At 54.5% G+C, this 27,938-nt stretch overlaps 1 protein-coding gene across 1 annotated transcript in view; it reads left to right on the forward strand.

The window, feature by feature from the left end:
- The window catches only part of DNMT3A (DNA methyltransferase 3 alpha), a gene marked incomplete at its 5' end in the record, with an annotated part of 75,710 nt that overhangs the window by 41,071 nt on the left and 6,701 nt on the right, over positions 1-27,938 (forward strand). Inside the window, 16 exons of the mRNA XM_034657303.1 lie at positions 15,377-15,592; positions 15,857-16,015; positions 16,457-16,564; positions 16,839-16,995; positions 17,338-17,487; positions 17,595-17,639; positions 18,344-18,423; positions 19,006-19,121; positions 19,161-19,341; positions 19,594-19,678; positions 21,490-21,635; positions 22,456-22,546; positions 22,736-22,884; positions 23,943-24,028; positions 26,190-26,259; positions 27,079-27,197. Of these exons, the coding sequence (XP_034513194.1) occupies positions 15,377-15,592; positions 15,857-16,015; positions 16,457-16,564; positions 16,839-16,995; positions 17,338-17,487; positions 17,595-17,639; positions 18,344-18,423; positions 19,006-19,121; positions 19,161-19,341; positions 19,594-19,678; positions 21,490-21,635; positions 22,456-22,546; positions 22,736-22,884; positions 23,943-24,028; positions 26,190-26,259; positions 27,079-27,197 (1,958 nt within the window). The remainder of the gene's footprint in view (positions 1-15,376; positions 15,593-15,856; positions 16,016-16,456; positions 16,565-16,838; positions 16,996-17,337; positions 17,488-17,594; positions 17,640-18,343; positions 18,424-19,005; positions 19,122-19,160; positions 19,342-19,593; positions 19,679-21,489; positions 21,636-22,455; positions 22,547-22,735; positions 22,885-23,942; positions 24,029-26,189; positions 26,260-27,078; positions 27,198-27,938) is intronic.

Here is a 27,938-nt window from a genome sequence, read left to right on the forward strand (position 1 = left end):
AGAAGGCTCAGAGACACCAATCACAGCCGTCCAGCTCAGCCTCGCGCTGGCTCACCTTACCCTAGAAAACAGGACCTGTTAGCCTTATAAGGAAATTCCCGACTTCCTAGCCAATGGAGTCCTGCTTCCGCGTTGCCTCTCCCAGCATTCTGTCACACTCACTCCTCTCCTGAATCCCTATTGCATGTTAGGCCCAGTACTCCCTGATCTGTGGATTGTTCTCCCTTGAATAAAGGACATCAAACTCATTACTAAATTGTATTATTTTTGTCATTTGACAGATATATTGTCTGCAATTACTATAAGAACTATTTTTATCCGTGTTTTACTCTTAGGAAACCAAGATTTCCCCTAGATAAGGAGGTAAGAGCCACACGGAGGTGCTTGTAGAGAGTTCACAGGGGCAAAACTGATCTCAGGCTGCTTTTGTTTTGCACCCAAATGACTCACCTAGAACAGAATCTTCCTGGTTTGCAGTCGTGGCTTCTCCTCCAACTAAAGTATGGGGTTGAAAGAGGGATAGAGCTAGCTGGCCCAGCAGCCCCCAGTCGCCTCCACTCCCTCCCTCCGGGGCTGCCCGTGGGCAGGCCAATCTATCTTTCCAGGTTTGGGTCCTTTTCAGCCCTTGGGACTGGTCCCCCACTCCGCTCCTTTGGTCCTGAGCCTTTCCTTCCCTTGAATTGCTGGTTTCTCATGACTGTGCGTTTGACATTGTGAGATGGGATTAAAACCATGTTGGAATGAGACTCAATAGACGTCACTGACCCCAGAGATTCTAAAATTCTCTCATTTGGGGCCGGGGGGGAGGCAGGAGGGCTGGAGTCCTGCTCCGTAGCACCTTTGTCTTCTATAGTACCTCGTACATGAAGTCCACATTAAATATTCGAGCACGTTCTCTGACCTTACATACATGCCTCTTCAAGGAGTACACCTGTAAAGTATCCTGATAAGGGTTCTTAAAAAGTCTTCGTATCATTTACGTGTTCGGTGCTAGAGTCTAGCTTTCCTTTCCTCTTCGCTACTATCCCTCTTTCCTCTTCTGCTGTTATATACCTGGATCAGAAAGGTTGACCATGGTGTTCATCTTCAGATACTATGCCCACTCTGGGGAGGGGCAAAAAGGCCATGTTGCAAAGCCCACCCCCCCCCACCATCAGTTGACACTCATGTCTTCCTGGGGCGTTTCCTTAGCTCCGGAAGTCACATTCCAGCTTCTGGCTTTGGTGGCTGTCTACTTAGATCTGCTCCTTATTGTTAGTTTTCTTTTCATGAATCACATAATCATTCATTATTTTAAAGACTTGTTGAACCTTAACTGAGCAAATGCTGTGCGCTCAGTCTTTAAGACAATACCACTCGAGTTTGGGTATCTACTGCAGTCCAACATTTTCTAGACACTAAGGAAACAAATTTGAAGGAAAGCCAGAATCCCACCCTGGGATCCCCCTCCCCCCTGAGAGGCAGGCAGGTAAGGGAGTACCTCGTGCTGTAACCCAGTAGGGCCATTTTAGAAAAATGAGCAAATGGGCCATGGGAGCAAGTAAGTAGCCCTGTCTGAGGGCCTTGGGGCAGGCTTGCCAAAGAAGAGACAGCATGCAGACCTTCCACGGGAACCAGGAGTCTCCCTGGCAGAGATGGTGGGGGAAGGGCACTGAGTGGGATCCTAAGGTAGGTGCTGCGAAATCCTCTGGGAGTTTGGAGTCTAGAGCACCTCAAGATGGCTTGCATAGTTAGTTCAACTTCGAGAAGCATTCTCGTAGCACTTTCTATGAGGCAGACAAAGGAGAAGATATAATGGTGATGTTCTCTCTGCTTTGTTTTAAAGACCAGACTGTTTGTCCAGGAGGGCCCAGGGATGTTCAAGCATGGGGGTGGGGGGGGGTTTCGGCCGAACTGTGTGACTCTAGTAAGGAGCCAATACACTAGACGAAGGAGTTAATGGGCTTGAATTCAGTTATTACCAAACACAGCACGGTGCTGGTGCTGGAGGACTGGCTGCCTGGGCACAGCTCCCATCCCAGAGGTGCATGGTGGAGGAGGCTGGAATGTTCACCGTGAACCTTGGTGTCAGGTAGAGCGTGGGGCTTGTTCTTGCTGCTGGCACCAAGAGTCTGGTGAGCTACAAGGGAGGGCAGGAGCACTTTGGGGGGAATTCCCAGGAAGCTTCCTGCCAGAGGCATTCTTTGAGAATTCTAGTAGGAATACGTAAGGAAGGCATTTCAGGGAAAGACCACTGAGGGCAAAGAGAAGGAGGCATGAAGCTCCTGGGTTGTTTAGGGAGCAGCAAGAGATCTGGTAACTAGGGTGTGAGAGTCAGGGAGGAAGCTAAGAAGAGATAAGACTACAAAGGAAGATGGTCAGATGGGCAAAGGCCTTCCTGTCACCATGAGAAATTTAGGCTTCATTGTGCCAGGGAGAGCAGGAATGTGAGAGAAGTGAGCATGGATTTTAGGAAGATAACCCTGGCAACATTGTAAGGGAGTCCAGAGCAGAAAAGTTGAGAAGCGGGACAAGTTAGGAGGGCATTCCACTTGGCTTTGACCGAGGGTCCAGGTAACAGGAGGCAGACATGATAGAATGGTCTCCAGTTGGAGGGCAGGGAGCAAGCTGCTTCATATCTGGGGGCCGGGGGTGGTGGTCATTATCTGAGGTAGAGAACCCTGGGGGAAGAGCAGGTTTGGGACCAGAATGTGGTGGGGGCTTTTCATTTCCTTAAGGATGTATTTTTATCAGCAGGAGCTTTTAATTTTAATAAGGTCCAATTTATCCATTTTGTTTTTCTTTTATTGGTTAGTGTGCATATCTCTAAGCATTCTTGCCTACACCAAGGTCAGGAAAATATTTTCTCCGGTGGGGTGGGGACCTTTGAGTTAGGCGTTAGGCTGCTTTTGAGAAGCCAGCGGGGTGGCTCTGCTGGGGAGAGGTGTCGCAGGCTGTTCAAAAGGTGGGTCAGGAATCAGAGTCCCAGAGTCACCGTTGTGGAGGGCAAGTGCCTGCTGCAGAGCGGCGAGGGAAGGGCTGGGAGCAGGAGAGCAGCTCGCACTGACAGGACCCTTATAGGGAGGGGCAGGGACACGGAGCTCTGGGAGCAGCCGGCACCTGGGACTTCGAGGACTTCCAGAACCCGAAGGAGTTCTGGAACCCATTAGAGGACCATCTAGGCCCCCTTTTTTGCCAATCTGTGGAGCCCTTTCTAATCTCCATGTAGTGTCTGGCCATCCTGGCCTTCCACCTCTCCATTTATACTCTCCCATGGCTACCAGGTCGTGTGTGTGTGTGTGTGTGTGTGTGTGTGTGTGTGTGTGTATAATTTTCCCAGTTTTCAGACTTGCCATTTTTTTATTACAACTCTTTGCAAGATGCCTTATGACTCTTCCCCATTCCTCTTTCGTCAGTAAATGGGCAGTATAAATATTTTAATTTTTCATTTCCAACTCAGATGGGTGGGACAAAAACAGGGATGAAACAGCTCAGTCTCTGGTGTATTTGCATCTAGATGCTGTTTAAAGGGCAACTTTGTGGCGTAAACAAAAACCAAAAATTGAGTTGGACTTGCTTTATACATAACGAAAATGCCATCAGAATTCAGTGTGTCTGGAAGGGTGGGTTGGTGTAATAATTCCGCATCAGAATCGTCTGGGCAGTGCATTCAAAAGGCACATTCCCAGGCCCCTTTTGGAACCTATGGAGACAGACTCTCTAGGGTGGTTCCTGAAAAAGCTGATTTTCTAACCAGCTACCCAGATGATTCTGCAGCTTATAGGAGTTTGAGAACCACCAAGCTTTGGATGAGTCCAAGTAAACCAAACTCGGCACAGAAGTGATTCCCCCAAAAGATGCATTTATTGTATCACCCACATCGGGGGTCTCTGTGCACATTACGATCACCTGGGAGTTTCATTTTGCTTTAACCACCACGGCCTGGGTGCCCCCTCTGGATTCATTACATCTGGCGTTTAGCAACGGGCGCTGGTTCACAGAGTTGCTGAAGCTCTCCAGGTGATTCTGATGTACAGCCTGGGGTGAGACTGTGATCTGGGAATACCGAGCTAGGAGAGCAGTGCGGCCTCTAAGGCAGGCAGAGCTAGGGAACTGTTTCCAAACATGGGTGGGGGAGAGAAGACCGGAAAGGACTTGGTACAGGAATTCAAATTTTCCCTTTGGGATGGAGATGGTAGGCGTTCCTGCTGTTTTCAGCAAGAGTTTACTGCAATGCTTGTCTGCTGGGCTCCTCCTGGGGCTTCTCTTAGGACTCTGAAACTTGAGAGGGTCTGCATGCCTGAATCTGAATAGTGGTCACCAAGGCCCCTCCCTTTGACCCCCAGGCCTGGAGCAGGGGTGGGGGAGGGGAGGGGAAGGGAGAGGAGGGGAGAGCAGCCCAGGCAGTTTGGGTTTACCAGGTTCCTTTTGACCCATACCCCCCACGTATGAAATTCACACTTATCTCTAGGGTCAGGTTTCTAAAGCAAAGTGACAACATCGGCAAGTCTTCAAGCCATCTTGTCATAGGGTTCTTTCCACCTCTCAGATGCAGCTCCCCCCTGACTTCTTTCCATCCCCCCTGTAACATTCAGCAGATACTTGTGGTCCCATCAGACTGATTAGGAAACTAGGATCCAGAGGAGCTAGGCATTTACCGAAGGTCCTGGCATCCGTTGTGATCCCCTGTTCAGTCCAAGACCTTACATCCTGCTCCTTGTGGGGGACGTGGTGAGGTATGGGGACCAGGGACCCGCAACACTGCCACCCGCATCCGTGCTCCCTGCCCAGACCCTGCCCTCCACTCACTCACTGGTGGAGCACTGCACACCCAGCTGCTCTGGGCTAGGGGATGCAAGTGATCCCGAGGGGAGAGCTGGCTTTGCGGGAAGCCCTCCCCTTACGGAGCAGACCTGGAGCTGGAGAGAGGGAAGGAGAAGGCAGATGGGTGCAGAGAGGAAGGGGGTAGCGGCTGAAGCTCTGGGAGCCTCAGGGCTGCTTTGGCGAGCTGGGGCTTCCAGGCACACAGCATTAGGGAAAGTGCAGCAGTGACTGGAGAGAATGCCAGGAACTGGGGAGAAGTGAAAGCTGCCTGGAGTGGTGGCAGGGAGAGATGAGGTGAGGTCAGCCAGGAGGTGCCTCCCTGACCCTTTATGTGGCTCTCTGGATCCAAAGAATGTCTTTGAGTGATCTGAGTGCTTGGATTGTGCAGCGGGCGCCCCGGGGCTCCTCTCTCACAGCTAGGCATGGACACTGTGCCTGCGCCTTGCACCCCTGCCCTCCATCTGCCGGGGAGCCGATGCAACTGCAGACATCCCCAAAGATCTGGCTGCCTCTGTCTGAAAAACCTGGGAGGTTGTGCCCACTCCCCGTTCACCCTCTGCCATGCTCCCGTTACTGCCCTTACTGATCTCGGTCTCCTCCGGTTTCCTTGGGCACATGGAGACAGCATCCGCACCACATAATTCCCCAACTAATTGCATGCTGTCTTGGAGGAGGGCTGTGGTTCCATGTGTGGTGGGTCTTGGGCACACAATTAGGCTGTGAGTAACACAAGAGTGGAGGCCCGGCTCCCCCACCTCCGCAGTGTCCTCCCCCGGCCCAGCTCCTGCAGGTGCTCAGGACGGCCATGCTCCTGGATTCTGGGGTCCGGCTGTGTTTCAGGCAGGCTCCAGTGTCGGCTCCAGAGCACAGCAAGGCCCCCCTGTGGGTTCTTAGACTGGTGAGGGGAATGGGGTGCCCTTGGCCCCCAGCGTTTGCCTGAATGCTGCACCTCTCCTGGGCCCAAGTTTGGGAGGATGGCACAGAGCCCAACCAGGCCAGCACGCTGCAGGTTGCCATGGTGACCCTTTTGGTTTCCTTCCGAAGGAGGATAGTTTCTTTCAGCCCAGATCATCTGCCTGGGCTGCCACCATTCTCTACACTCTGGGAACCAGACTGCCCAGCCCCGTTACCTCTGCTTTGTGCCACTGGGGACAACGTGTCGAGAGGCTCGGTTCTAAATCACAATCCAGTATCAGCCGCTGGCGTGTTCCGGCTTGAAGGGGTGCAGGAGGGAAAAGCCCCAGAGATGAGGCCTCAGCTCAGACGCGGGCACTGGGGGAGCTTACCTCTGCACCTCCTTCTACCTACCCCTCCTCTCTCCAGACCGCTTCCTCTTCAGTTCGTGGCTCTGACCCTTTGGGTGGGCTCAGTTCCTGCAGGGTTTCAGTTTCCTCATTTGTAACAAGGACAGCCAGGGCCTTTAGTGGTTTCCACACCTGGCAAGAACCAGAATTACCTAGGGAGGTTTTCAAATAGATTCCTGGGCCCTGCTTCAAGCCTGCTGATCTCCACAGGAGCGCCCAAGAATCTGTATTTTGAAAAACCTCCTTGGGTGATCCTAATACAATTAAACCCAGCCAACTTTGGGATTCTCCTGGCAAGATGATCTGTGGGGCCTTCGTGGAAAGAAAAGGAAGCTCTGCCCTGTGCTGAGGACTGACCAGCCTTTTGGGGTTCTCAGGAGCTTCTGAAGAGCCCGTTGCAGGTTACTCTTGTCAGGAAGCCGGTGTTTCCTGGTCATACTGGCTAAGCCAAGACCAGGCCCCCACCTTTCCCCCACAGGAGAAGCCCGGAGAGAGAGAATGACAGGAAGGGGGGGGATGTTGCCATAACAACCAGCTCTAGGCAGAGGCCTCCCTTCCAGGGGCTGGTACTTCACCCCAGTAATGGTGGTTTCCATGGAGATGGGTTACTGAGGGACAGGGGGAGCATTTGCCCCACTTAGAGCATTAGTCAGGAGCTGCCAGAAGGCAGAACATCTCTAGGTGGGAGCCTTGGACCCCTGTCAACCTCAAGCCGCTGCCCCCTCCCCCCGCAACTATGGCCTCTGCTCTCCAGGTGCAGGTCTGACTCTCTCCTGCTTAGTTGCTCTCTCTACGATTGGTCTCCCTAGCAACAAGTCCTGCTAACTCCTTGCTGTTGGCTCCGTGGCTATTTTTAGCTTCACTGCTAGCAGCCCAGTCCTGGTCATTTGCTTGCAACCTCCAGATGGATTGCAGGGGAACAGGCAAACAAAGGTTCCCGGGCTTTTTGGGGGACCCTAGGCCTGGAGGTCTTAGCACCTGTTAGAATTTGGCTCTGGAAAGTATCTGTCCCCAACTGGGAACTTGGTGGTGGATTCTGGAGGAGGCTTCTGAGATAATGTTGAATTCAGTTCCGCAAACACTTGTTTAAATCCCCTACGATGTGCAAGGAGCTCTAGTCATCACTGCTTCCATAGGAAGCTGGGTAAGGTCCTGGCCCTGCCCTCTAGGAATTTTTAATCTTGTGGAAGAGAAAGATGAGTACACAATGGCCTTAGTGCACAAATATTGGCAGGTGCTGAGAGAGGATTGATTACAAGGTGCTATGGGAGTGAGGTGGAGGAGGGGCAGGGTAATTTTTCAGTGGAGGGAAGGTGAGGGGGAGGGGCCAGAGCAGCACTGTCCTAACAGAACTCCACAACAATAAAAATTTTTAAGAATCGGTGCCATCCAGGACAGTGGCCCCAGCCACATGTGGCTCTTAGACACGGTGGGCCAGTGCAACTGAGGAACTGAGCTTTTAGTTTTATTTAATTTTAATTAATTGAAATAGCACATGCTGTGAGTGGCGACCCTATTGGACAGTTTGGGTCTAAAGAAACTTTCCTGGTGGAGGTAACTGGTGAACTGGGCCTGGGAGGATAGATAGGTTTTGGGCTGGTGGGAGTTGAGGGGGAGGAGCAAGGAACAGCATGAGCAAAGGCACAGAGGCAGGGAAAAGGGCATATTTTGGGAATAGCAAGTGGGTGGGCAGAGTGTGGGCTACGTGATGCAAGTGCTATACAGATTGTGGGGGCCTTGAATGCCACGCAGAGTGTTGGCTGTAATCATCACATAGTCAGAGTCTACTGCACAGCACAGAGGCTTTTGAGCTCGTAGGTAAGAGAAGGGCAGGATCAGAATAGACATCCACTTTGATCTCATGGCCTTTTGTCTGGATAAAGCCTCCCTGGCCTTGGGATGGCTGGGAATGCTCTTGTGGCAAAAAAGAAAAAAAATACGCAGTGCGTCCTCGATACGTGTGGCTTTGCAGATGGCTTCACAGGGATCATGGCTTCTCTGATTTTTTGTTTTTTGTTTTTTTGTTTTAAATTTTTTAAAGATTTTATTTATTTATTTGACAGAGATAAAGACAGCCAGGGAGAGAGGGAACACAAGCAGGGGGAGTGGGAGAGGAAGAAGCAGGCTCATAGCGGAGGAGCCTACTGTGGGTCTCGATCCCATAATGCGGGGATCACGCCCTGAGCTGAAGGCAGACGCTTAACAACTGCGCCACCCAGGCGCCCCGGCTTCTCTGGTTTTGAGTAGAGGGACTCAGGTGGTTAAATACCCTGTTTCGTGGAAGCCACATAACCTCCCCCCTCCTTCCAGCACTGGATTTCATGTCAAAGCAGACCACAGAACACCCAGCCCAGCTGACATGGCATTCCCACCTTGACCCGTGGGAATTCCTGCTCTTTGGGGTGGGGTGGTACGGCACTCATGGCCTAGCAGTGCTGGAAAGTCAGATTAACCACACTTACTGCAATCATGTTCTTCAGAAACACGGGAGTGTGACATATACCAGAATGTTAAGTTTACTGATTTCTAACAGGACAGGTCCTCCTCGCCACACAGATCCAGGTGCTTGTCCTGCTGCCTTCTGACAACTTAGTGGTATCAGAGTCCCTGGAAAATGTCATTAAGATTAGAAGTTTGCTTGATGAATCCAGGGTCAGGGCGAAGAGTCAGGCGCCCTGAAAAGAGGTAATTCATTAGGCCTGTTGAATCACTGCTCTCTGCCTGTCAGACAGGAAGTGTGCCCTCTCTTTCAGGTCACCCTGTCTTTGGGGCCATCCTGGATACTGCCTCTCCAACACTTCTTTTAGTCTCTTGACATCCACCAGATCTTCTTTTCATCCAGGAGTTCCCCGTTTCAAAATACTTTTATCACGTTGCCAAGACCCTGCCTTGTTTTGCATGACCCTCCTCCTTCAGGCTGACTATCTTTATCACAATCAGAAGGCCTGTCTGGGGTTCCTGGCTGGCCCAGTTGGAGTTGATCTCGGGGTCGTGAGTTCAAGCCCCACGCTGGGTGTGGAGATTACTTAAATAAATAAACAAACTTAAAAAAAAAGAAAAAAGACCCATCTCAGGAACCAGCCCGGGAGGGATACTTTGGAAGGTCGAGAACATACGTGACCTGAGGATCCTTGAAGCCTGCCCTGGTTTTTTCCTGACCTTTTGCTAAAGTCACCTCGTGTTCTAAATCTGAGGTCTCTTCGGTTTTGGGGCCTGTCTCTGCCCGCTGAGCATGAAGAAGACACGAATCTCTGAGTGACTCATGCCTAGTACGGAAGAGGGGGAACCTTTCCTGTCCACATAGCTACCGGAGAGGGAGGGTGCCCGAGGTTGGCAAGGGGACAACCTTGAGTTTGGGCTTTCTTTTGCTTAAGCTGGGAGCTACGTGGAAGATATAAGATTTGAGCTTAATTTTAAAGGATGAGAATAAGGAAGTTTGGCAGCTGGAGGGAAAGGCTCCTTTATAAGTGGGCCAAGAGAAAGTGAAACTGATGATGGCCCTGGTCCATTCTGACACCTTGAGCCCTGGCTGCCACGCACAGGCATCGTTCCTTACTGTTTTAAGAAGTCCCAAGACCGAAAAGTTGTAGGGGCTAAGGTGTTACAGCCACGTAGTAATGGAAAAGGAGATGTCATAGAGGAGATAGAGTGTCTTTCAAAAGGAGCCAGCCAGGCCAGATCAGGAGGTCTTTTTTATGGGCCCTGGATGCCGAGCAGATGTCAGTGGGAGAATCAGCAAAGCAAGTCCTATTGCAGTCTTGAAGGATGAGAGGAGGCAAGAGGTTCAGGCTCAGGGCTTCTCGTCTCCGTTTGGGGCTCTCCTGAAAAATTGTACCAGACACCCTGATGGGGTTGAAAGATGGGTTGGAGCAGAAGAGGCTCCTTGTTTTGGCTGCATGGATTCTGGGCCTCCGTCGGGGTTGGGAGAGGGAAATTTGAACTCTCCAAGTATAATTTGGAGAAAGCCCTCTCTCTGATTTGGCGTCCTCCTCCCTCTTCAGGGCTTGCTTGCTCTGTTGGCCCTCAGAAGGATGCTGAGCCTTAGGAGGGAAGGTAGGCTGTCCTTCACAGCACATCTCTTGACCTCATTCTCCTGGCATGGGTTCCAGCTGGTATGCTCCCAGCTGACTGTGGTTGGAAGCCAGGCACCTGGGGCATTATCTCTTTAAGAGATGCTGGTGTTCCAGGGCCTAGGAGGGCGGATGTTATCACTTCTGTTTTGCAAATGAGAAAAACAGACCTCTTGGGGTTAAGTGACTGACTGGCTTGAGGTCCTGGTGGTGGAACCAGAACCCAAGTCCCGATCTTCCGACAAGGGCTGCTGGCTAAACGGCCCTCCGCTCTTCCTTCCGATTCATCTTGCAAACTGAAACCAGATTGATCTTTCCAAAATACCCATTCATCTGGTCTTAGGAAGTCTGCCGTTATCCTTCACCGCTATAGGATGTATCCATTGACCTCTTTCTCTGCACCCTTTAGCCTTAGTTGTATTGGGAGGTGGCAGGTGGAGGTGGGCAAAGATTTTACTCCCATCTCAGCCTTACATGTCTTTATGTCCTATCTTACCTCATTCCAAATCTGATTCATCTCTGCTCTGCACTGCCCTCCTTAACCTCATTTATCACTCCTACTAGCCATTTTTTTTGTTGGCTTTGAAGCCAACCAGGTCGGTGGGGCTTGGTGTTTGTGGTACAGTTATCTTCACAGGTGTTTTTCAATGACCTTTTCCTATCTCTCCAAGTCTGGTTGAATCTGTCAACTCCTTGAAGGCAGGAGGGCCAAGAGGGTCTGCTTCTTTATCTGATGTGGGTGGAGACTGTGTGTGTGTCTGTCTGTCTGTCTCTGTGGGGGGAGGGGCCTCTGCTCGGGAGGAGGGGGCTTGCATTGGTTGAGGCTGCACCTGGAGGCTCCGGGAGAGGAATGGAGAGCCTCCTAGAGCTGCAGGTGGTTGTGCCCAGAAGTGAGAAATTGCTGAACTTTTAAACTAGAGGGTGGCCTCCCCACCACCACCTTGCACGCAGGAAAGTGGGACATTCAACGCAGACCCTGAATGACCTAGGGGATCCAGGGACTTGGCCAGGAAGAGGTTTTCAAAGCCTGAACGCAAGCCACGCTTTTAAGGGACCCCTCTCTATCCACCTGTAGTATGAAGAGGAGAGCCCTGTCCCCAGCATTCTTTTAATGGAGCGCTCCCAATTTCTGCAGGCGCCTTCTGTCCGCCTCTGTGTGCTTTGAGTTTTCCCTACAGTTTCCTGGGCCTCTACGCTCATCTGTAAGCTTTTTTTTTTTTTTTTTTTTTTTTTTTTTTTTTTTTTTTTTGGTTGTGCTTCCGAGAGACTGACTTTTAACAACTTTCTCCTGGCTCTCCCAGGCTGTCCGCAACCTCCTCTCTTCTTTTGCCGGCGCTCCTGGCTCTCTCCGCGCTCCCGGCTTACCTCCGCCCTGCAGAGCAGCCCCTTCCCTCCCGGTCCCCTTCCCTGCCTCCGTGGGCTCCCCGGCGTCCCTCGGAGCTCTCGCAGAGTTGGGGAGAGGGGGCGGAAGGGCCAGCCCGGAGGAGGGGGCGGCGCCGCCTCCAGCACGGACGGGGCGGGGTCCTGGGAACGGGCGGAGGCCCAGCCGCGCCCCCAGGCCCCAGCGGCGGCCCGCGCCCCTCGGACGGGAGAAGAGGGGCTGGCCCACTGCCAGCGTCTGAGAGCCGGCCCCCTCCCCCGGCCCGCTTGCAGCCAACCAGGCACTCCAGCGGGGCCCACGTGACCTGGAGTTCTAGACAAAGAAAATGTTCAAGCCCTCCCCCCCACATTCCCCCCTCCCNCTTACAGAGCTTCAGGGCCGGGGCTCACACCTGAGCCGGACCACAGAGGGGCTGCACCTGGCCTTATGGGTAGGTTCCTGGACGGAGCCCTGGGGAGACTGGGGGCGGGGAGGCGGCAGGGGCCGGTGGGAGGACCTCTGGGCCGCTGCAGCCCTCTGGATTTGAGAAGAGTCAAAGTCTGCCTCCCTGGCCCGCAGGAGCTGGCTGCTCTGCCTGGCCTGAGTTCTGGAGATGCTGAGTTAGTGCTGTCCCACCCACTCCCTCCTCAGGAGCCCCAAGCCCCACTCCTCCCAGCGCTCAGGTGGGACCTGGCGGTGGTGGAGAGGCCAGAAGAGTAGCCCCAGCGTGTGAGCCTGGGGCAGGAGTCTGTGAAGGCTGGGGGGCAGGCCCTGGCGCAGGGCCGCTGGGAGACCAGGCGTTGGGCAGCGAGCAGCTCCTCTGCTGAGCTGGCTGGCTGATGGGCTGTTGGCATTTCCTTGCCGACCTGCGCTCCTGGCTGGTGGACCATACTGTCCTTGGGCCGTGCCAACTTTGTGGCCTCTTGGGAGGGACATTTTCCTCTCGTGCGTTTCCCTGGGAGCCAGTGGGCAGGCCCGCAGAGAGACGTGGTGCTGGGTGGGAGGGAGCAGCGTGACCCTGACAGGGGCTGTGGCATACCAGCGGGTGCCGTGGGGAGCAGCCTGACGCCGGCCTGTGATGGGAGAGGTGCCTGGGACATCCTGGGACCCGCTGAACCAGCGGGGAGTCCGCATGGGCGCCCAGACCTCTGACCTTTGGAACGGGAAGCAGCCCGAGCCGCAGAGGAAGGCGGAGGCGGGACAGCTGCCCAGGAAGATGGGACTGGTCGGGGAGGCCTTGCCTCTACTAGAGTGGAGTTACCAGTAGCTTTCCAGGCTGGACAAACTCCAGATGAAGTGGCTTCCTTGAGCCACGGTAGTGGGGGGGTGGTGTGGTGTCTCCCTGGTCCTGCCCCATCTCTGGGCCGCTCTGGAGTGGGACCTTGTGAACTGGGGGTAGGAGCCTTTAGCCCAAATGCCAAAGCCCTGAGTTAACCCTTCTTTCTCCCATTGTTTGCCGGGGGAGGAGGGTTGGAGTGAGCGTGGAAAAAAGGCATTCCCACACTGCCCTAGGCAGACTATTCTAATGAGGCCCCTCCCCCATCCAGCCACCGTCTCTGCCACTTCTTCCCCTTTCCTCATGCCTCCTGCTGCTAACCCACCCCCTTCCTCCTTCCCCCACCCCTGCTGGCCTTGTCCCGACGGAGGCCCCCTTCTTCCTCCTCCTCCTCCGCCTGCCAAAGCCCTGCTGGGTGCGTGTTCTCCTGCACCTAGTGGGTTGGGGGCGCTTAACAGCCATCAGCAGCAGCATCTGACAAGCTGGAGGACGTTGTGGGGGAAGAAAAATGTTCAGGAACTTGCTGTGGAGGGGTTGGGAAAAGAGACAAAGGGGCTGTGGGGGAGTGAGGAGGGTGGCATCAGGCACGACTCCCTTCTAGACCTTCTAGCCCGGCACCCGCCCACTGCTGCTTGCTGTGCAGGTGACTTCACCTTTCCTCAGAAGGCCCCTCCCGCCCTCTGCCACCTGCACCTTGTTCTGGCCGAGGGGCCTCATCACCCCTGAAGCAGAGTCTTGGGGTCTGCATGGCAGCACCCTGGTCTAGATCCGTCCTCCATGCCTGAGTTTCAAGGAGGTGTGGTGTTTCAAGGTGTTCTGTGGTGTTTCTCAGCGGATCTGGGGCTTCAGTAGTGCTGCCACAGCTGATTCTAGAAGAGGATGGGGTTGAGTGCACACCTAAGTGCATCTTCTTATGGGGGAGGGGGTGGTAGATAATTGATAGTAGGAAGGGGAGGGCAAAGTCCCAGCAGGTGAGAGAGGGGGCTTGGGAGGGAAGAGCAGTTGCTCTGCATTCTCCCACTGCTGGCTTCCCTCCGGCTCAGTTTTCCAGCTGTTTGTGGGCTGGGGGCAAAGGATGCATGATCCCATCTTAGAATTTGTTGAGTCAGGGAAAGAACTAGGATTTCCATCCTCAGTGTTCAAGGACTCCACCAGAAGCAAGTTTGGTTGGCGGCCTGGAGGCAAAGACTTGAGATTGAAACAAAATGAATCTACAGCACAGTAGATGTTTGAGCTTACCGTAAAGTTCTTAACCTGGGGCTCTGCGATCTGGGAGTCTGGGGGGACTTTGGAGAGTCTTTGGCATTCTTGATACTTACATATATCTGATTCTTAAACTGGTCAGAAACATTTAATGGAAATCCTTTTAGGTTGGAGTGACTTGGAAGAGAGCGGACTGCTCCAGAATGGGCTGTTCAGTGAGTTGCAAGGCGAAGACGGGAATGTAGATGGTCTGACTTTTCGCTTGGAGCTCTTCCACTCTGAGTTCCTTTCTGATGTTCTTGTTTAGCCTTGAGGGTGGGCTTTGCCTTCCCAGCCCTACACTCTCTGGGAAAGCTGCGTGTTGAAAGGCACGTGGAAAGTGGGAGGGTTTTCACGGAATGTGGTGGAAACAGGTGCAGAGCCTTAAAGTTTGAGTTCACGGGGTCCCTCAGATTCAGTCACTGGGGTGAGATTAGTTGAATGGTTCTCAGAGCTAAAGATCAAGGATTTCATTCTCTTCTGTAGGGTGGTGGGAAGCCTGGAGCAGGTTTTGGGAAGATAAGCACGAGACAGTGAAAGGATGGAGGCTGTCCAAATGGGAGCATGATTGGATTTGGATTGGTAATTTATCAGTAGGGTGGCAGAGAGGATGTGTGGCCTGTAGTGTGTTCTCAGTAAACCGTTGTTGAAAGAATAAATGTATTGATGGATCTGAAAGTTGTGTGTGTAGAAAGAATGGGTGAATCTGATAACCTACATTTGATAGAACCTAAGATTCCAGAATGGTGTGGGAGCAGGCAAGCTCTTAACGGGGCTTGCTGTGGTGTTTGAGCAGAGGGGGACACACAGAGCAGTGATTTCATCATCTGTAGACATCACGACTAAACTGGATTTGTGGTCTGGAAGCCAAGACCAGAAATAGAAGGGGTTGATTGCCCAGGAAAATTGTGAAAAGGACGAGAGGATCCAATTCGTGATTGGCAAGTAAGATAGGAGAGGACGGAGCCAAGGTCTGTGCCTATGCTACGGTGCACAATTACTGTTTGAATGGAATTCATCTTTCCGTGTCAGAGGGTGGGCAACTGATGGAGGCTAACCGATGGAGGAAGATTTCGTGAGAGGCGCAACAAGAGAAGGTTGGACACCAGCCAAATGATTTGAGTTCACCGACCAACTTCAGATTTGCCCATTTTCCACGGCAAGCCAATGGAGTTGATGATCAAAGAACTCCATCCTTTACCTTCTGTCACTGTCTCCAGACCACAAAGAGATTGAGAGGAGCCTCCCCCCACCCCAAGTATCAAGTGGCCTTGCTAATACCTGGAGAGGTCAAGGTAACTTCTGTTCATTGTTTCTCCAGGCTGAGAAGAAAGCCAAGGTGATTGCAGTAATGAATGCTGTGGAAGAAAACCAGGGGTCTGGCGAGTCGCAGAAGGTGGAGGAGGTCAGCCCTCCTGCAGTGCAGCAGCCCACCGACCCCGCATCCCCCACCGTGGCCACCACACCTGAGCCCGTGGGGGCAGACGCTGGGGACAAGAACACCACCAAAGCAGCTGACGATGAGCCGGAGTACGAGGTGAGCGGCTCGCTTCTTCATCTGCCTCGTCCAGCTCTTTCCTGGGTCCTTCCACTGCCAGCTCTTCCCGTCCTGCTCTCCTCTCTCCACCTGACCCCAGGCCTCTTCGTCTCCCCAGTCTTGCTCTGTCTTGGTCGGTTCAGATGGAGCTCCCTCCTGGCTGTCCTGACCCTCAGATGCCCAGGGCTGGGGTTGCCATGGGGGGATCAGGGTGGCAGGGCCTCGTGACCACCACGTAATGACTTCTGCTCCTTGGGGCTCCAGGACGGCCGGGGCTTTGGCATTGGGGAGCTGGTGTGGGGGAAACTTCGGGGCTTCTCCTGGTGGCCAGGCCGCATTGTATCTTGGTGGATGACGGGCCGGAGCCGAGCAGCTGAAGGCACCCGCTGGGTCATGTGGTTTGGAGACGGCAAGTTCTCGGTGGTAAGTCCTGGGGTTTGGTGGTAGCCTTGGGGAGGAACGGGTCTTGGTCCCAGGGCCTGTGGTTTGGGGCTGGGGGCTCAGGCCAGACCTGGGGTGGAAGAAGCGAGTTCTGCTCGCCCCTGCTCTCCACGTGGGACTGGAAGATGCCCTAGAGAAAAGTGGGCTGCCTTGGGGGAGCTCAGAGAACTGGGGCACCTGCCAAGCTCTTGACCATTGGGACCCTTTCTCCAGAACTCCTTTCCTGCTTGCATTCGGGTCCTCCCCCACATTGGGGTTGGACTCCTCCTTTGAGCATCATGGAATTATTTATCAGTCCATCTGGTCCTCTCAAGGGCGGAGGCTGAGTGTCAGTGCCCCAGTCCCTGCCCATTGCCAGGCATGTGGTGGGGGCTTGCCGGGTGTGTCAGGAGGAGAAAACGAGGGTGTTGGTGGTTCCTCCAGGTGTGTGTTGAGAAGCTGATGCCGCTGAGCTCCTTCTGCAGCGCTTTCCACCAGGCTACCTACAACAAGCAGCCCATGTACCGCAAAGCCATCTACGAAGTCCTGCAGGTGAGTGCCCCTCCGTGCAGAAGGGGCTTAGACAGCAGGGACTCCTAGTTGGTCTAGAAGCTGAAGTGCAGAGGTTAGGCAGAGGGCCCACCTGCAAGGCCCCCGGGATTCCCTTTTGTCCCCCATCACCCCCCCCATTACCCCTTTCTGCCCTCCTCTCCTCTGACACTCTCCTGTGACCCTCCCATGCCCCTTCTTCCAGCTCTCACCTCAGGCCACCCTTGCTGTCCTCCAGCCTGTTTTGACACCCTCCCCTCTATGTGTTGCCCTCTAGGTGGCCAGTAGCCGTGCAGGGAAACTGTTCCCGGCATGCCATGACAGCGATGAGAGCGACACTGCCAAGGCCGTGGAGGTGCAGAACAAACAGATGATCGAATGGGCTCTCGGAGGGTTCCAGCCCTCTGGCCCCAAGGGCCTGGAGCCACCTGAAGGTAAATGCAGGTGCCCAGGCCAGCCTTCTGGGACCCCTGCCAGCCGGGCAGCTCCATGCCAGGGCTGGGAAGGCCCTGCTTAGGGAGAGCTGCCAGCTCTTTGGTTGAGAGGCCCAAGGGGAGTAGCCACGGTCTCCCTTTCCCTGGGGTCATGATAGGGGCAGGGCTGCTGTGGGACTCAGGATAAGCTCCTCCCGTTGGCTTGCTGGCACTGGAGAGCTGGGAGCTAGAACAAGTTGGGGACCAGGCCGCACCCCTTTGGAGGCAGAATAGAGGAGGAGAGGGAGCTGGCATTGCTTGTCGGTAGTAACCGCGATCTCGTCACCTGCTTTCCCCATCCAGAAGAGAAGAACCCCTACAAAGAAGTTTACACAGACATGTGGGTCGAACCCGAGGCAGCTGCCTATGCACCACCCCCACCCGCCAAAAAGCCCCGAAAGAGCACAACGGAGAAGCCTAAGGTCAAGGAGATAATTGACGAACGCACAAGAGGTAGTTGGCCTGGCTCTGGAGAGAGTGGCACGGCGAGGCTGGCGTTCAGAGGCGCGGGTGTGGCCCTCACGGCCCCCTCTGATGCTGGGCTCTCCTCCCCTCCGCAGAGCGGCTGGTGTACGAGGTGCGGCAGAAGTGCCGGAACATCGAGGGTGAGTCCCGACGGCCGTTGATTCCCTGGGAAGTCCGTAGTCTGTTGCCCCCAGGATGGGCAGGAGGGCTTGGCCTCTAGCCTGGGGCCTGGTGCAGAGTAGCCTAGGCACGTAGGTTTGAATGTCCTGGGACGTCCGTACCCAGTGAAGGCGTCTGTCCTGCCCATCCCCCCACCCCCACCCTGCTTCACCCACACAGCCGTCTTCCGTGCTACTATCTACTTCCTATCAGTGGCCTGCGCTGGTCATTAGGGTTTGGGACACTCCCAGTGGGTCAGTAAAGGGTGGCCTTTCTTGGATTTGCTTGAACTTGTGACCTTTGGCCTTTTACCTTTCCTCACCTGCTCTCATCCAGTGGTCGTTAGAGCATCTCAGGGCCAGCAACGATGGGGGCAGGAGCCTAAGACTTAAGGACTGCCCAGGGACTATCTCCTGAGTCACCCAGGGTCCAGGCCCTCTTCTCATAGGCAGGTTCCTGTCTTTGAATTATGCCTTTCCTCGATGGGTGGCATTGCCCCTCTGAGAGCTGAATGGGCATCGAGATTGGGGCCATGATGCCCCCCTGTTCCATGGGGCACCCTCCCAGACTCCCGTCTGCCTCCTTCTAGGGCTGCTGCTTTTCTAGAGCTGCGCTTTGACCCCGAGGTGGGAAGGGGCCCTTTGGAGACATTCACTCTGCTTTCTCTACTCTCCCTGCTTTCCAGACATTTGCATCTCTTGTGGGAGCCTCAATGTCACCCTGGAACACCCTCTCTTCGTTGGAGGAATGTGCCAAAACTGTAAGGTAGGGGCACCCGCTGCAGCGACACAGCCCCCGGTGCTCTGCACCTTCACCCCAGGGGCCTGAAGGCGCCTGGAGTAGCTGCCGTGGGTACACCGCAGTTCGCTCTGGACGCAGAGTCCTGATAAAATGTGCCCTTGGGCTTCAAAGTGTTTGACTGGCTGTTATTTGTCCTCCCCAGAAAGATTCCGTTTTCCTCGAAAGCCCATTCTGGTCTACAGATGTGGGCTCACAGTGTCACAATTCCTGGTGTGGGGTGGGGCGGGGGAGAACGGGCTGACTGGCGGGTGGGCTGGTGCATCCTTGGGGGCCCAGGAGGAAAGCCCAGAGCTGCAGCAAGGGACAATGGGGTACAGCTCCCTCCCAGGCCTCACTCTGGGGCTTCCCGAGTCCTCACACTACTGTGGGTTGGGACATCTGCTGGCCACCACCCACGCGTGTGGCTCAGTGGGCAGCAGGCTCACATCTGCAGGGATGGGTTATGCTTCCCAGGGGAGGGCCCAGAGGCCGGGCGCAAAGCCTGCCTTTGCCCTGGCCATGTGGGGTGCTGCCCCGGGGCCTCTGACCCGCCGCCCCGCCCTCTAGAACTGCTTCCTGGAGTGTGCGTACCAGTACGACGATGACGGCTACCAGTCCTACTGCACCATCTGCTGCGGGGGACGCGAGGTGCTCATGTGCGGGAACAACAACTGCTGCAGGTGAGGCCCTACCCCCCCCCCGCCCCGGCCCAGCCCCTCTCCCAGCCCGGCTCCCTCGGGGGACCTCTTGGTGGGGCCGGGGGCTGCCCAGGCAGCCATCAAGGAGGACCCCTGGAACTGCTACATGTGCGGGCACAAGGGCACCTATGGGCTACTGCGGCGGCGGGACGACTGGCCCTCGCGGCTCCAGATGTTCTTTGCCAACAACCACGACCAGGAATTTGTGAGTGCTGGGCCTGGGCCGCCTCTCTTCACCCCCGCCCCGCCAGAGCCCTAGGGCAGGCACAGCCAAGCAGGAGGGCCTGGGCCACGGCAGAGGGGCCTGAGCCGCCTGTGAGGGTGCAGGTTCACGGGGCGGCGTGGGTGGGGGGAGCGGGGAGCGGATTCCCAAGCCAGAGCGGTCCTAGCGGGCCAGGAGGGGCCATCTGCAGAATCTTCGCAGGCGCTCACCTAGCCTCTTGTGCTCGCTGCCTAGGACCCTCCGAAGGTGTACCCACCTGTCCCAGCCGAGAAGAGGAAGCCCATCCGGGTGCTGTCTCTATTTGACGGCATTGCTACAGGTGAGCGTGTGGCCCCGAGCCCCACGAGGAGCTGTGGTCCCTGTTCCGGGGCGGGGGAGGTCCGCGTGAGGGACCACATGTGTTTCACGTTGGCAAAACAAAACGATAGTTAACATGAGAGCCATTAACGTAGCACCCTGCCGAGGAAACTTGTTTAAGAAGTAAAATCCGTGGTCAACCGCCATGTCTGGGGCGGGGCACGTGTCTCCGTGGGGGGGGGGTGCTCCAGCAGAGGACAGGGGGATTGTTAGAGGTTATTGAAGATTTTCACAAAGCCTCAAAGGACAGACTCGGCGACCAGAACGAACACATAGGCAGTGTTCTGTCATACGATGACCGTAAGTCACGGTAAAAAAAAAAAAAGATCAACAAGAGAGTCTAAAGAATAGTTAAGTCATCCGTAATCCTATAATTAGCATTTTGGTGTATATCCTTTTCTATTTTTTTTCCGTGCGTATATGTATGTGTGTTTCTAGAATCATACATGTAGAAAAATAAAACGAGAGGATAGTTAAATGCACACTGTGTTGTAACTCGCCTTTTCATTTGCTATCATGACCGCTTTTTCATGTTAACATGGAACTGCGTCCTTTATTTGTAAGCGCTGCATAGGATTCCATTGGGTGAAAGTACCATGATTTATGTAACTAACCCGCTGTTGGGTTGTTGAGTGTTTTTTTCTCTGTTCCAAGCAACGCTGTGACAAGCATCCGTATACACGCATCATTACATACGTAAACTTCTCTCTTGTAGAGAGAGCTGGGACACCACGTTTGTTTCATGTGGTTCTTGACCTTGCCCAAGAGCCCTCCCAATAGGTGCTGCTGACACATACCCCCCCATACCCCCAGGCCGACGGCTTCTCCGTGTTCTTAAGAAAGGAATAACCCTCCTCAGAACGGGTGTCTTCCTGTGGCCGGAGGGAGATGGGCTGTCAGAGGGCTGGGGCGGGGTGGCATCCCAGGCCAGATGTTTCTGTTCTAGTCTCAGCTCAGTGTTGATATTCTGTAAACCTAGGGAAGTTATATTACAGTCTTGGTTTCCCAGGCCAGAACCTTGAAGCCCTCTTGAACCATACCACACCCCAAGAGGCTGTAAAACCCTGTCGGGGGGGGGGGGTCTGGGGGGGCAGGGGAAATGGTGCTGCTGCTCCCTGTTTCTCCGGAGGCTCTCGGGGTCTATTCTCATTGTTTCCTTGCCCTCAATCCAGCAAACATTTGTGAAGGGATCATAGTAAGGAAGCGAGTGTAGTTTGCTCAGGAGGAAACATGGATGAGCTCTTCTCTGCCCTGAAGAGCATTTGGCACCTAAGAGAAGGGCTGAATTAGGCATACCCGCTGTTCCGAGGAGTTGGAGAGAGATGCAGCGTGCCGGGGGCTTACAGAGGACGGGGTTGCTTCCAGGGGGTTGCAGGATGCCGTGTAGGGGGCTGTTGATGAAACCTTTATGGAGCAGGTGGCGTTTCTGTTGAGTCCTGGGAGGACGGGTAGAATTGCAGCAGGAGGCCATGGGCCAGGGGTGTGGAAGGAGCAGTCTATGCAGGATGTAGGAACAGCAAAGAAGAGGCCACCCAAAAAGTCACCTGCTGTTCTCTCTGGTTCTGTAAACCACCTATTGTCTGGTCTTGATGGCCTTCTAAGTAGATCAAAGTAGGCATAAAATAGGATCCAGAAGGATCCTGCAGCTTACTGGGCAGGGTAGGGCTCCTGCCTGTTACTGACTCATGTGTCCTGCTGGCTGGAGAGCCCCCTGCAAAGACCAGGGTGCTGGGAAGGAGCCCCAATGACCGTGCCTTTCGCTGGCTGGCACAGGGCTTCTGGTGCTGAAGGACTTGGGAATTCAGGTGGACCGCTACATCGCCTCTGAGGTGTGCGAGGACTCCATCACGGTGGGCATGGTGCGGCACCAGGGGAAGATCATGTACGTCGGGGACGTCCGCAGCGTCACGCAGAAGCATGTATGTCAGTGTAGTGGGACCCATCCCACCTTCTCTGTGTCCCTTGCGCTTTGCTTCTGGGGGCGGTGCCAACTGCCTTGCATTTTGCTCCTTTGCTCTTTTCCTTTCTCCTTTCCCCCAGTCTCTTGTCATCTGCCATGTTCCTCCTTGTCTGGAGAGGAAAATGGGCAGATTCCAGCGGGAACCGCGAGCTGGCCCTTTTAGGCTCCGGCTGCCCCCTGGCTAGCCTCAGGCCTTTGTAGCAGAGTGTTTTGGTTCCCGTTCTCCCAATACTTTTGGCAACATCTTTACCAGCCTCCATTTCGGGGGGGTGGTGGTGCTTGGGTGACCTTTTGCTTTTCCAGTTAACTGTCTACCCCTGAAACTGCAGGCCCTCAGGGATCCCCGAGGGCGTTTAGAGGGCGTTCAGATGGCCCAGACACCCTGCTCCAAGTGTGCAGAGCGCAAAGTGTCTTTGCAGTCAGCTGCCCAGCCTGGACCACCTTCCCTCTAAGTGGCTGCTTTTCCTGGTGGGAGCACACTGTTTCCCTGCTGGCCTTGGAGATGATCCGATTGGATCCCTTCACTTTGTTTAGGAACCTAAGCTCAGAGAGCCTCAGTGACTTGCCCGTGGTGGTGGTGATGGGGTGGGTGTGTGTGTGTGTGTCTGTCTGTCTGTCTGTATGTACCTATGAATGTATATAGTAAGCATCCCAAGCAGCTAGGTCTCCTCGCTCTGGTGCCAAAGTACTTTTTTTGCCAAGTCCACAGATAATTTCCTACTTCCCTTCTGCCTCTGTTGCCCGGACATCAGGCCATCCCATTACCTTTATCCTCCTAGATCCAGGAGTGGGGCCCATTCGATCTGGTGATTGGGGGCAGTCCTTGCAATGATCTCTCCATCGTCAACCCTGCCCGTAAAGGACTCTACGGTAGGTGCTGTGCTCACCCCTCCCCTTTCTGAGCTGGTGCTTCCGCACGTAGGTTTCCTACTTGGACATTTCTGCCCTGGGACAGCTACTCCCGATGACCCTGTCCTCCCTTGCCCTCCCTGTGCCCGAGCCACACCACTGTCTCGTGCAGACAGCCCCAGCTGATGGCTTTCTCTTCCGACCTCTCAGAGGGCACTGGCCGGCTCTTCTTTGAGTTCTACCGCCTCCTGCATGATGCGCGGCCCAAGGAGGGAGATGACCGCCCCTTCTTCTGGCTCTTTGAGAATGTGGTGGCCATGGGCGTTAGTGACAAGAGGGACATCTCGCGATTTCTCGAGGTATAGCCAGCAACCTTGGTTTGGCCAGCTCACTAATGGCTTCTACCTTGGACTGCTGCTTTATCCCTGTCTCATCTGCATTGTGGAGCTGGGGACTGGTGACTTCTGCTTTGCGAGGGGCCTATTCAGGAAGCTCCAAGGCTTCCTAATTAGGGAGGAAACACTGGTAGAGGCCTACTCTGGAAAGAACCTGTGGTCTGACTCTAAGACGTAGTGTGTGGGTGTGGGCCTCAGGGCTTGAAGGACTTGACTGTTCCTAGTAGGGTGGGGTGCCAGGCTCCTAGAGTGTGGGGTTCTGAGTGGTGTTTCCCTGGGGGGACCTTTGAGGTGGCCACATCAATTTTCCCCGACCAGAATGGCTTGCCCACACTCCCTGGCACCATGACAGATGCTCTGTGTCACCTGGGAAGTAAAAAACATGGGTTCCCCATAACGTGGGTCCCATGTCCGCGCTGAGCTGGGTTGGAGCCATGCACAGGGGGTCTCTGTGGCCAGAGGCGTTCTCGGGGTGGGCAGTCTGGGAGCTCGAGCCTGTGCTCCAGAGTCTTGGGGTCGGTACACCTCGAGCTGGTGTTCTTAAGTGCGAGCAAGTGTCTCTTTGGTTCATAACCTGGACATCCAGTGAACACGTCCACACTCATTAGAACTTTGTCACTCAGAGCCTCTGGGTGAGCTAGAACTGTGTAGACTGGTTAGGGTAGTCCTCAGCCACATGTGGAATTTAACATTAAAATTCCTCAGTCACTCGAGCCTCATTTCAAGTACTCATTAGCCACCTGCAGCTACTCCGTTGACCAGTGCAGACAGAAAACATGTCCATCGTCACAGAATGTGCAGTTAGACTGCAGAGGTCTAGAATGTTCTAATGAGAGCATGTGGAATGTGGCTGGGTTCCATTCTGGCTTTTCCTGGAGGCTTCAGGCTGTCCTACTGCGTGGCTTCCTGAGAGAGGAGTAAGCAAGCGCCTTTGAGGCTGTAAGGCTCTAAACTAGCAAAATTTCCTGGCCCCATCCGCTATTCCTCTCTCGCTCATCTTTACTCTTTCTCCTGTTTTATAGTCCAACCCTGTGATGATTGATGCCAAAGAAGTGTCAGCTGCGCACAGGGCCCGCTACTTCTGGGGAAACCTTCCTGGTATGAACAGGTTGGTGAGAGTGCCTGGGCCTGGGGTGGCAGCGGGTTGGTGTCTGTAGGCAGCTCGGCCCAAGGAGGAGGAGGTCACCGAGTGGGCCCTCTTGGGCACCCTCCCCTGCGGACTAGCTTGCTGCTCTACCGTGTTCTTCTCTGCTTCCTTCTCCTTGGGGGAGAAGGGGAGTCCGGGTATAGAAAATACCTGAGAAACCAACAGCTAGCGGTTGGAATAGGAGAGTCCCCATGCTGCTGAGTCACATCGTTGGTTCTCGTGCATTGGTGACGTATCGAGAGTCGGCTTGTCCTCAGTCTCCAGAGGGGGGGCTGTGGAGGGTGGAGGTGGGGTGCAGAAGAGCGGTGCCCACAGCTGGGCCACACCTGCTCCGTGCGGCTTAGACAGTCCTGCTTTGCTTATGAGCCACACACTTGTGGCTTCAGGTCCGTTGTTGGGAGGCTGTTCTTCATTGAGGTTACACAGGTAGAGATGTTAACGTCCAGGAATGAAGATAACTTCTTCAGTGTGCTAGTTGGATTATAAAAAGGCCGATGAGGAGAAAGGAATTCTGGTTGAGAGTCAGCAGTTCAAGAGCAGAGTGAGATCCACCCAATCTGGATATCTGTTATGCAGGAAAATTGTTTCCAGAATGTTCTAAGATTGGATTGTCAACCTTGCCGTATCTATAAATTGTTCACATTATCTAACCTGGCTTCAGTTTTCTCTCCCTCTCGTCCGTTAGCATGAAGTTGTAGGAACATCCCCAGTCTCATATCCACTTTACAAAGCTGCTGGCTTTTGTGAGGGCTTATTGATGGGAAGGAGACCTGTCCGGGGGATAGCTGACCTGTAAACCATTGAGTCCCACCTCCTACGTTCCCCAGCCCTACCTGTGTCCTGGAAGAGTAGACTGGGTTATGTAGTCCAGTATGCCATAGGAGCCATGAACTCAGTGTCTCCTTGGTCTTATGGGATTGTTCTCACCTGCGTCTTCCAACTCTAAGATTCTAGAGCTCTGAGCTTCGAGGTGGAGCAGGGGTACCACGTGGGGGGTGTGTGCATAAACACGGCGGAGGCCGGAGGTCTGCACTTGGGCCGTGGGTCCCTGTGGGTCCCACGCTGAGAAGGTAGACTGCTATGTGAAATGTCAGGAAAGGTCAGAGCCAAAGGTGATGTTCAGTCATCTGCTCCACTCTCTAAGAAGTGACACGTTCAGTGTCACAGAATTGTAGTCTTCTGTGGACTGTGCAGACGTTAAAGCCTTTCTCACTGCACGGTTAAGGTCCGCGCTGGGATGAATGTTATCCATTATACACACCTGTGCAGCCATCACCACAGTCAAGAATCAGAACATTTGATCACCCTCAAAGCTTGCTTTGTCATGGATACTTTTTTTAAAAGATATTTATTTATTTATTTATTTATTTTTTAAAGATTTTTTATTCAACCGAGATAGAGACAGCCAGCGAGAGAGGGAACACAAGCAGGGGGAATGGGAGAGGAAGAAGCAGGCTCATAGCAGAAGAGCCTGATGTGGGGCTCGATCCCATAACGCTGGGATCACGCCCTGAGTCGAAGGCAGACGCTTAACCGCTGTGCCACCCAGGCGCCCCCAAAGATGTTATTTATTTGTTTGTTTGTTTAATAGAGAGCCCATGGGTGGGGGGGAAGGGGCAGAGGGCAAGGGACAAGCAGACGGCCCCACTCAGTGCCGACTCCCGAAGCGGGACTCGATCCCAGGACCCTGAGATCATCACCCGAGCTGAGGTCTGACACTTAACCGACTGAGCCCTCCAGGCGCCCCTGTGACAGAGACTTTTAGAACTCAGTATATTTTAAGATGACTGGCATAAAAGTCATTTGAGTTTTCCTTCTTGTGGGCGGGTGTTATCTGCTTATTTGTAGATTGAGACCACTGTGGAATTTACGTTTAAGGATGAACGCTTGGGTCTACCAAGCCTGCTTTGCACGCAGTCCTGGGTCCACCAGTCCTGTCCGTGGATGGCTGCAGTGTGTGTGCATATGTTCTGGGGGAGTTTGAAGGGGGTTACGATGCGTGTGGGTGACGACGGTCCTTTTCTACCGTTCCGTGTGAGTCGTGGCTGCTGGGCTGGTGCTGCTGGCCGCATCCCTGCTGGTCTTCTGGTCTCTGTCGTTACCTTCTCTTTCTGCCTCCTAGGCCGTTGGCATCCACTGTGAATGATAAGCTGGAGCTGCAGGAGTGTCTGGAGCACGGCAGAATAGCCAAGGTTAGCCCTGGCGCCAGAGCCCTCCGCAGGGGGGTAGGGAGAAGGGCAGAGAGCGCAGGATGAGCCCGAGTGTTCTCCAGGGCAGTGTCCGCAGTGGTGTGGAGAACACAGTTTAGGAGGTGGCATGGGGTCATGCACCCAGTCGGCCAGAGGGGAGGGCCCAGGGGAGAGCCTGGAGGGCACGGAGAGAGATCAGAAATCCTTCCCGGTCTTCAGCCCATCCTCGCTGAGCGTCGCCCGCTGGTCCTGTGAGAAGCAGACACTTAAGAAGTCTTTGCCAGTCCCTGGATCTGCTAGGGCTCTTAAATTTTTTGGCCAGGACCTATTGCACGAGCCTTCAGGACGGCGCATTCTCCTGTGATGTGGAAGCCGCATTTCTCTCTGGAAAAATCCCCCGGAGTGAGTGTACCAGGCGTCAGGTTTCATGAACATAGGTGCCAGCATCCAGGACTGCAGGTGCCCCCAAGGTGTCTGTCAGGAGCCCCTGAGTAATTTGGCATCCGTTTGCCTGCAAGTCACTACACCTGTGCAAAGAACTCATTCTTAGAAGACTTAGGAAGCTCAGCGGCTCGAGCTGCTCCCTCTCAAGTCCTTGGCCAGCGAGACTGGACTAAGGATGGCCGGGTGACCTCAGAGTGGGAAGAAGAGCAGGGCAGTGGTGTCTGCAGAGGCTTGTGCTGGAGCCTTACCCCGGCCACCTGCACAGACCAGGCATTGTCCGTGCTTGAGTCACCCGTCCTGGCAAGTGCCTGGTGCGCGTATTAGACGCATGGCCAGTGAATGAGTGCTCATTGCTCTTTTCCTCTCCTCGTCTTCTAGTTCAGCAAAGTGAGGACCATTACTACTAGGTCGAACTCCATAAAGCAGGGCAAAGACCAGCATTTCCCCGTCTTCATGAATGAGAAAGAGGACATCTTATGGTGCACTGAAATGGAAAGGTAGTACCACGTGCTGGTGTCCTGGGGCGTGTGGCGCGTGGTGGTTGCTGCCTGTGAGGGAGGGATCGCTGCCCCTTCCGGCCGACCCTGTAGCTTCCACAGATACCGTGTGAGCAGCGGGTCTCCCCCAGCATTTCCCAACAAGGCAGGTTCCGAGAGGTGGGGGACACTCCTGTGTGTTGTAAGGCCGGGCCCAGGGGCAGAGGAGTCTAGGAGTAGGTTCAGGGGGCCGTGGCTCCCAGGGGTCCCGCTAAGCTCCGTGGAAACAGTGCAGGTCCAGGAGCTCCCTCCACTCATGCTGCTCATTTCGGGGGACTTTGCAAACCAGGACAGCGCAAGGGACCAGGTGGGCCGCGCAGCCTCACTCCCTGACTGGGTGCAAACCAGACTCACGGGCTAGACGGCCTCCCGGTCCCTCGTGTGACTGCAGTTTAGCCAAAGCGACCCTTTGACACACGTGACCAGAGCAAACAGAAGCTTGGAGCAGCTCCCGTCCGGCCAGAGTCCTGCTCCTTTGTTGAGGTCTCGCTCTTGCGGGCGAGGTCCTAGGGATGCGTGTTTATTACCGACAGGTTTCAGGTACACGTTGCATCCCGTCTCTGGCCCAGCACGCCCCGGAGGTGTCTTTCAGCAGTGCTAACTTTGTTTCTATCGTGTGGCCACTCCCGGGCGGTGCTTGGCTTCCTTCCCTTCCGACCCACAGCAAGTGGCAGGTTGCCTGAGTCGTGGTTGGCGCTACAG

The sequence above is a fragment of the Ailuropoda melanoleuca genome, chromosome 4 (genome assembly GCF_002007445.2).
Source record: "Ailuropoda melanoleuca isolate Jingjing chromosome 4, ASM200744v2, whole genome shotgun sequence".
In the NCBI taxonomy this organism is placed as follows: domain Eukaryota; kingdom Metazoa; phylum Chordata; class Mammalia; order Carnivora; family Ursidae; genus Ailuropoda; species Ailuropoda melanoleuca.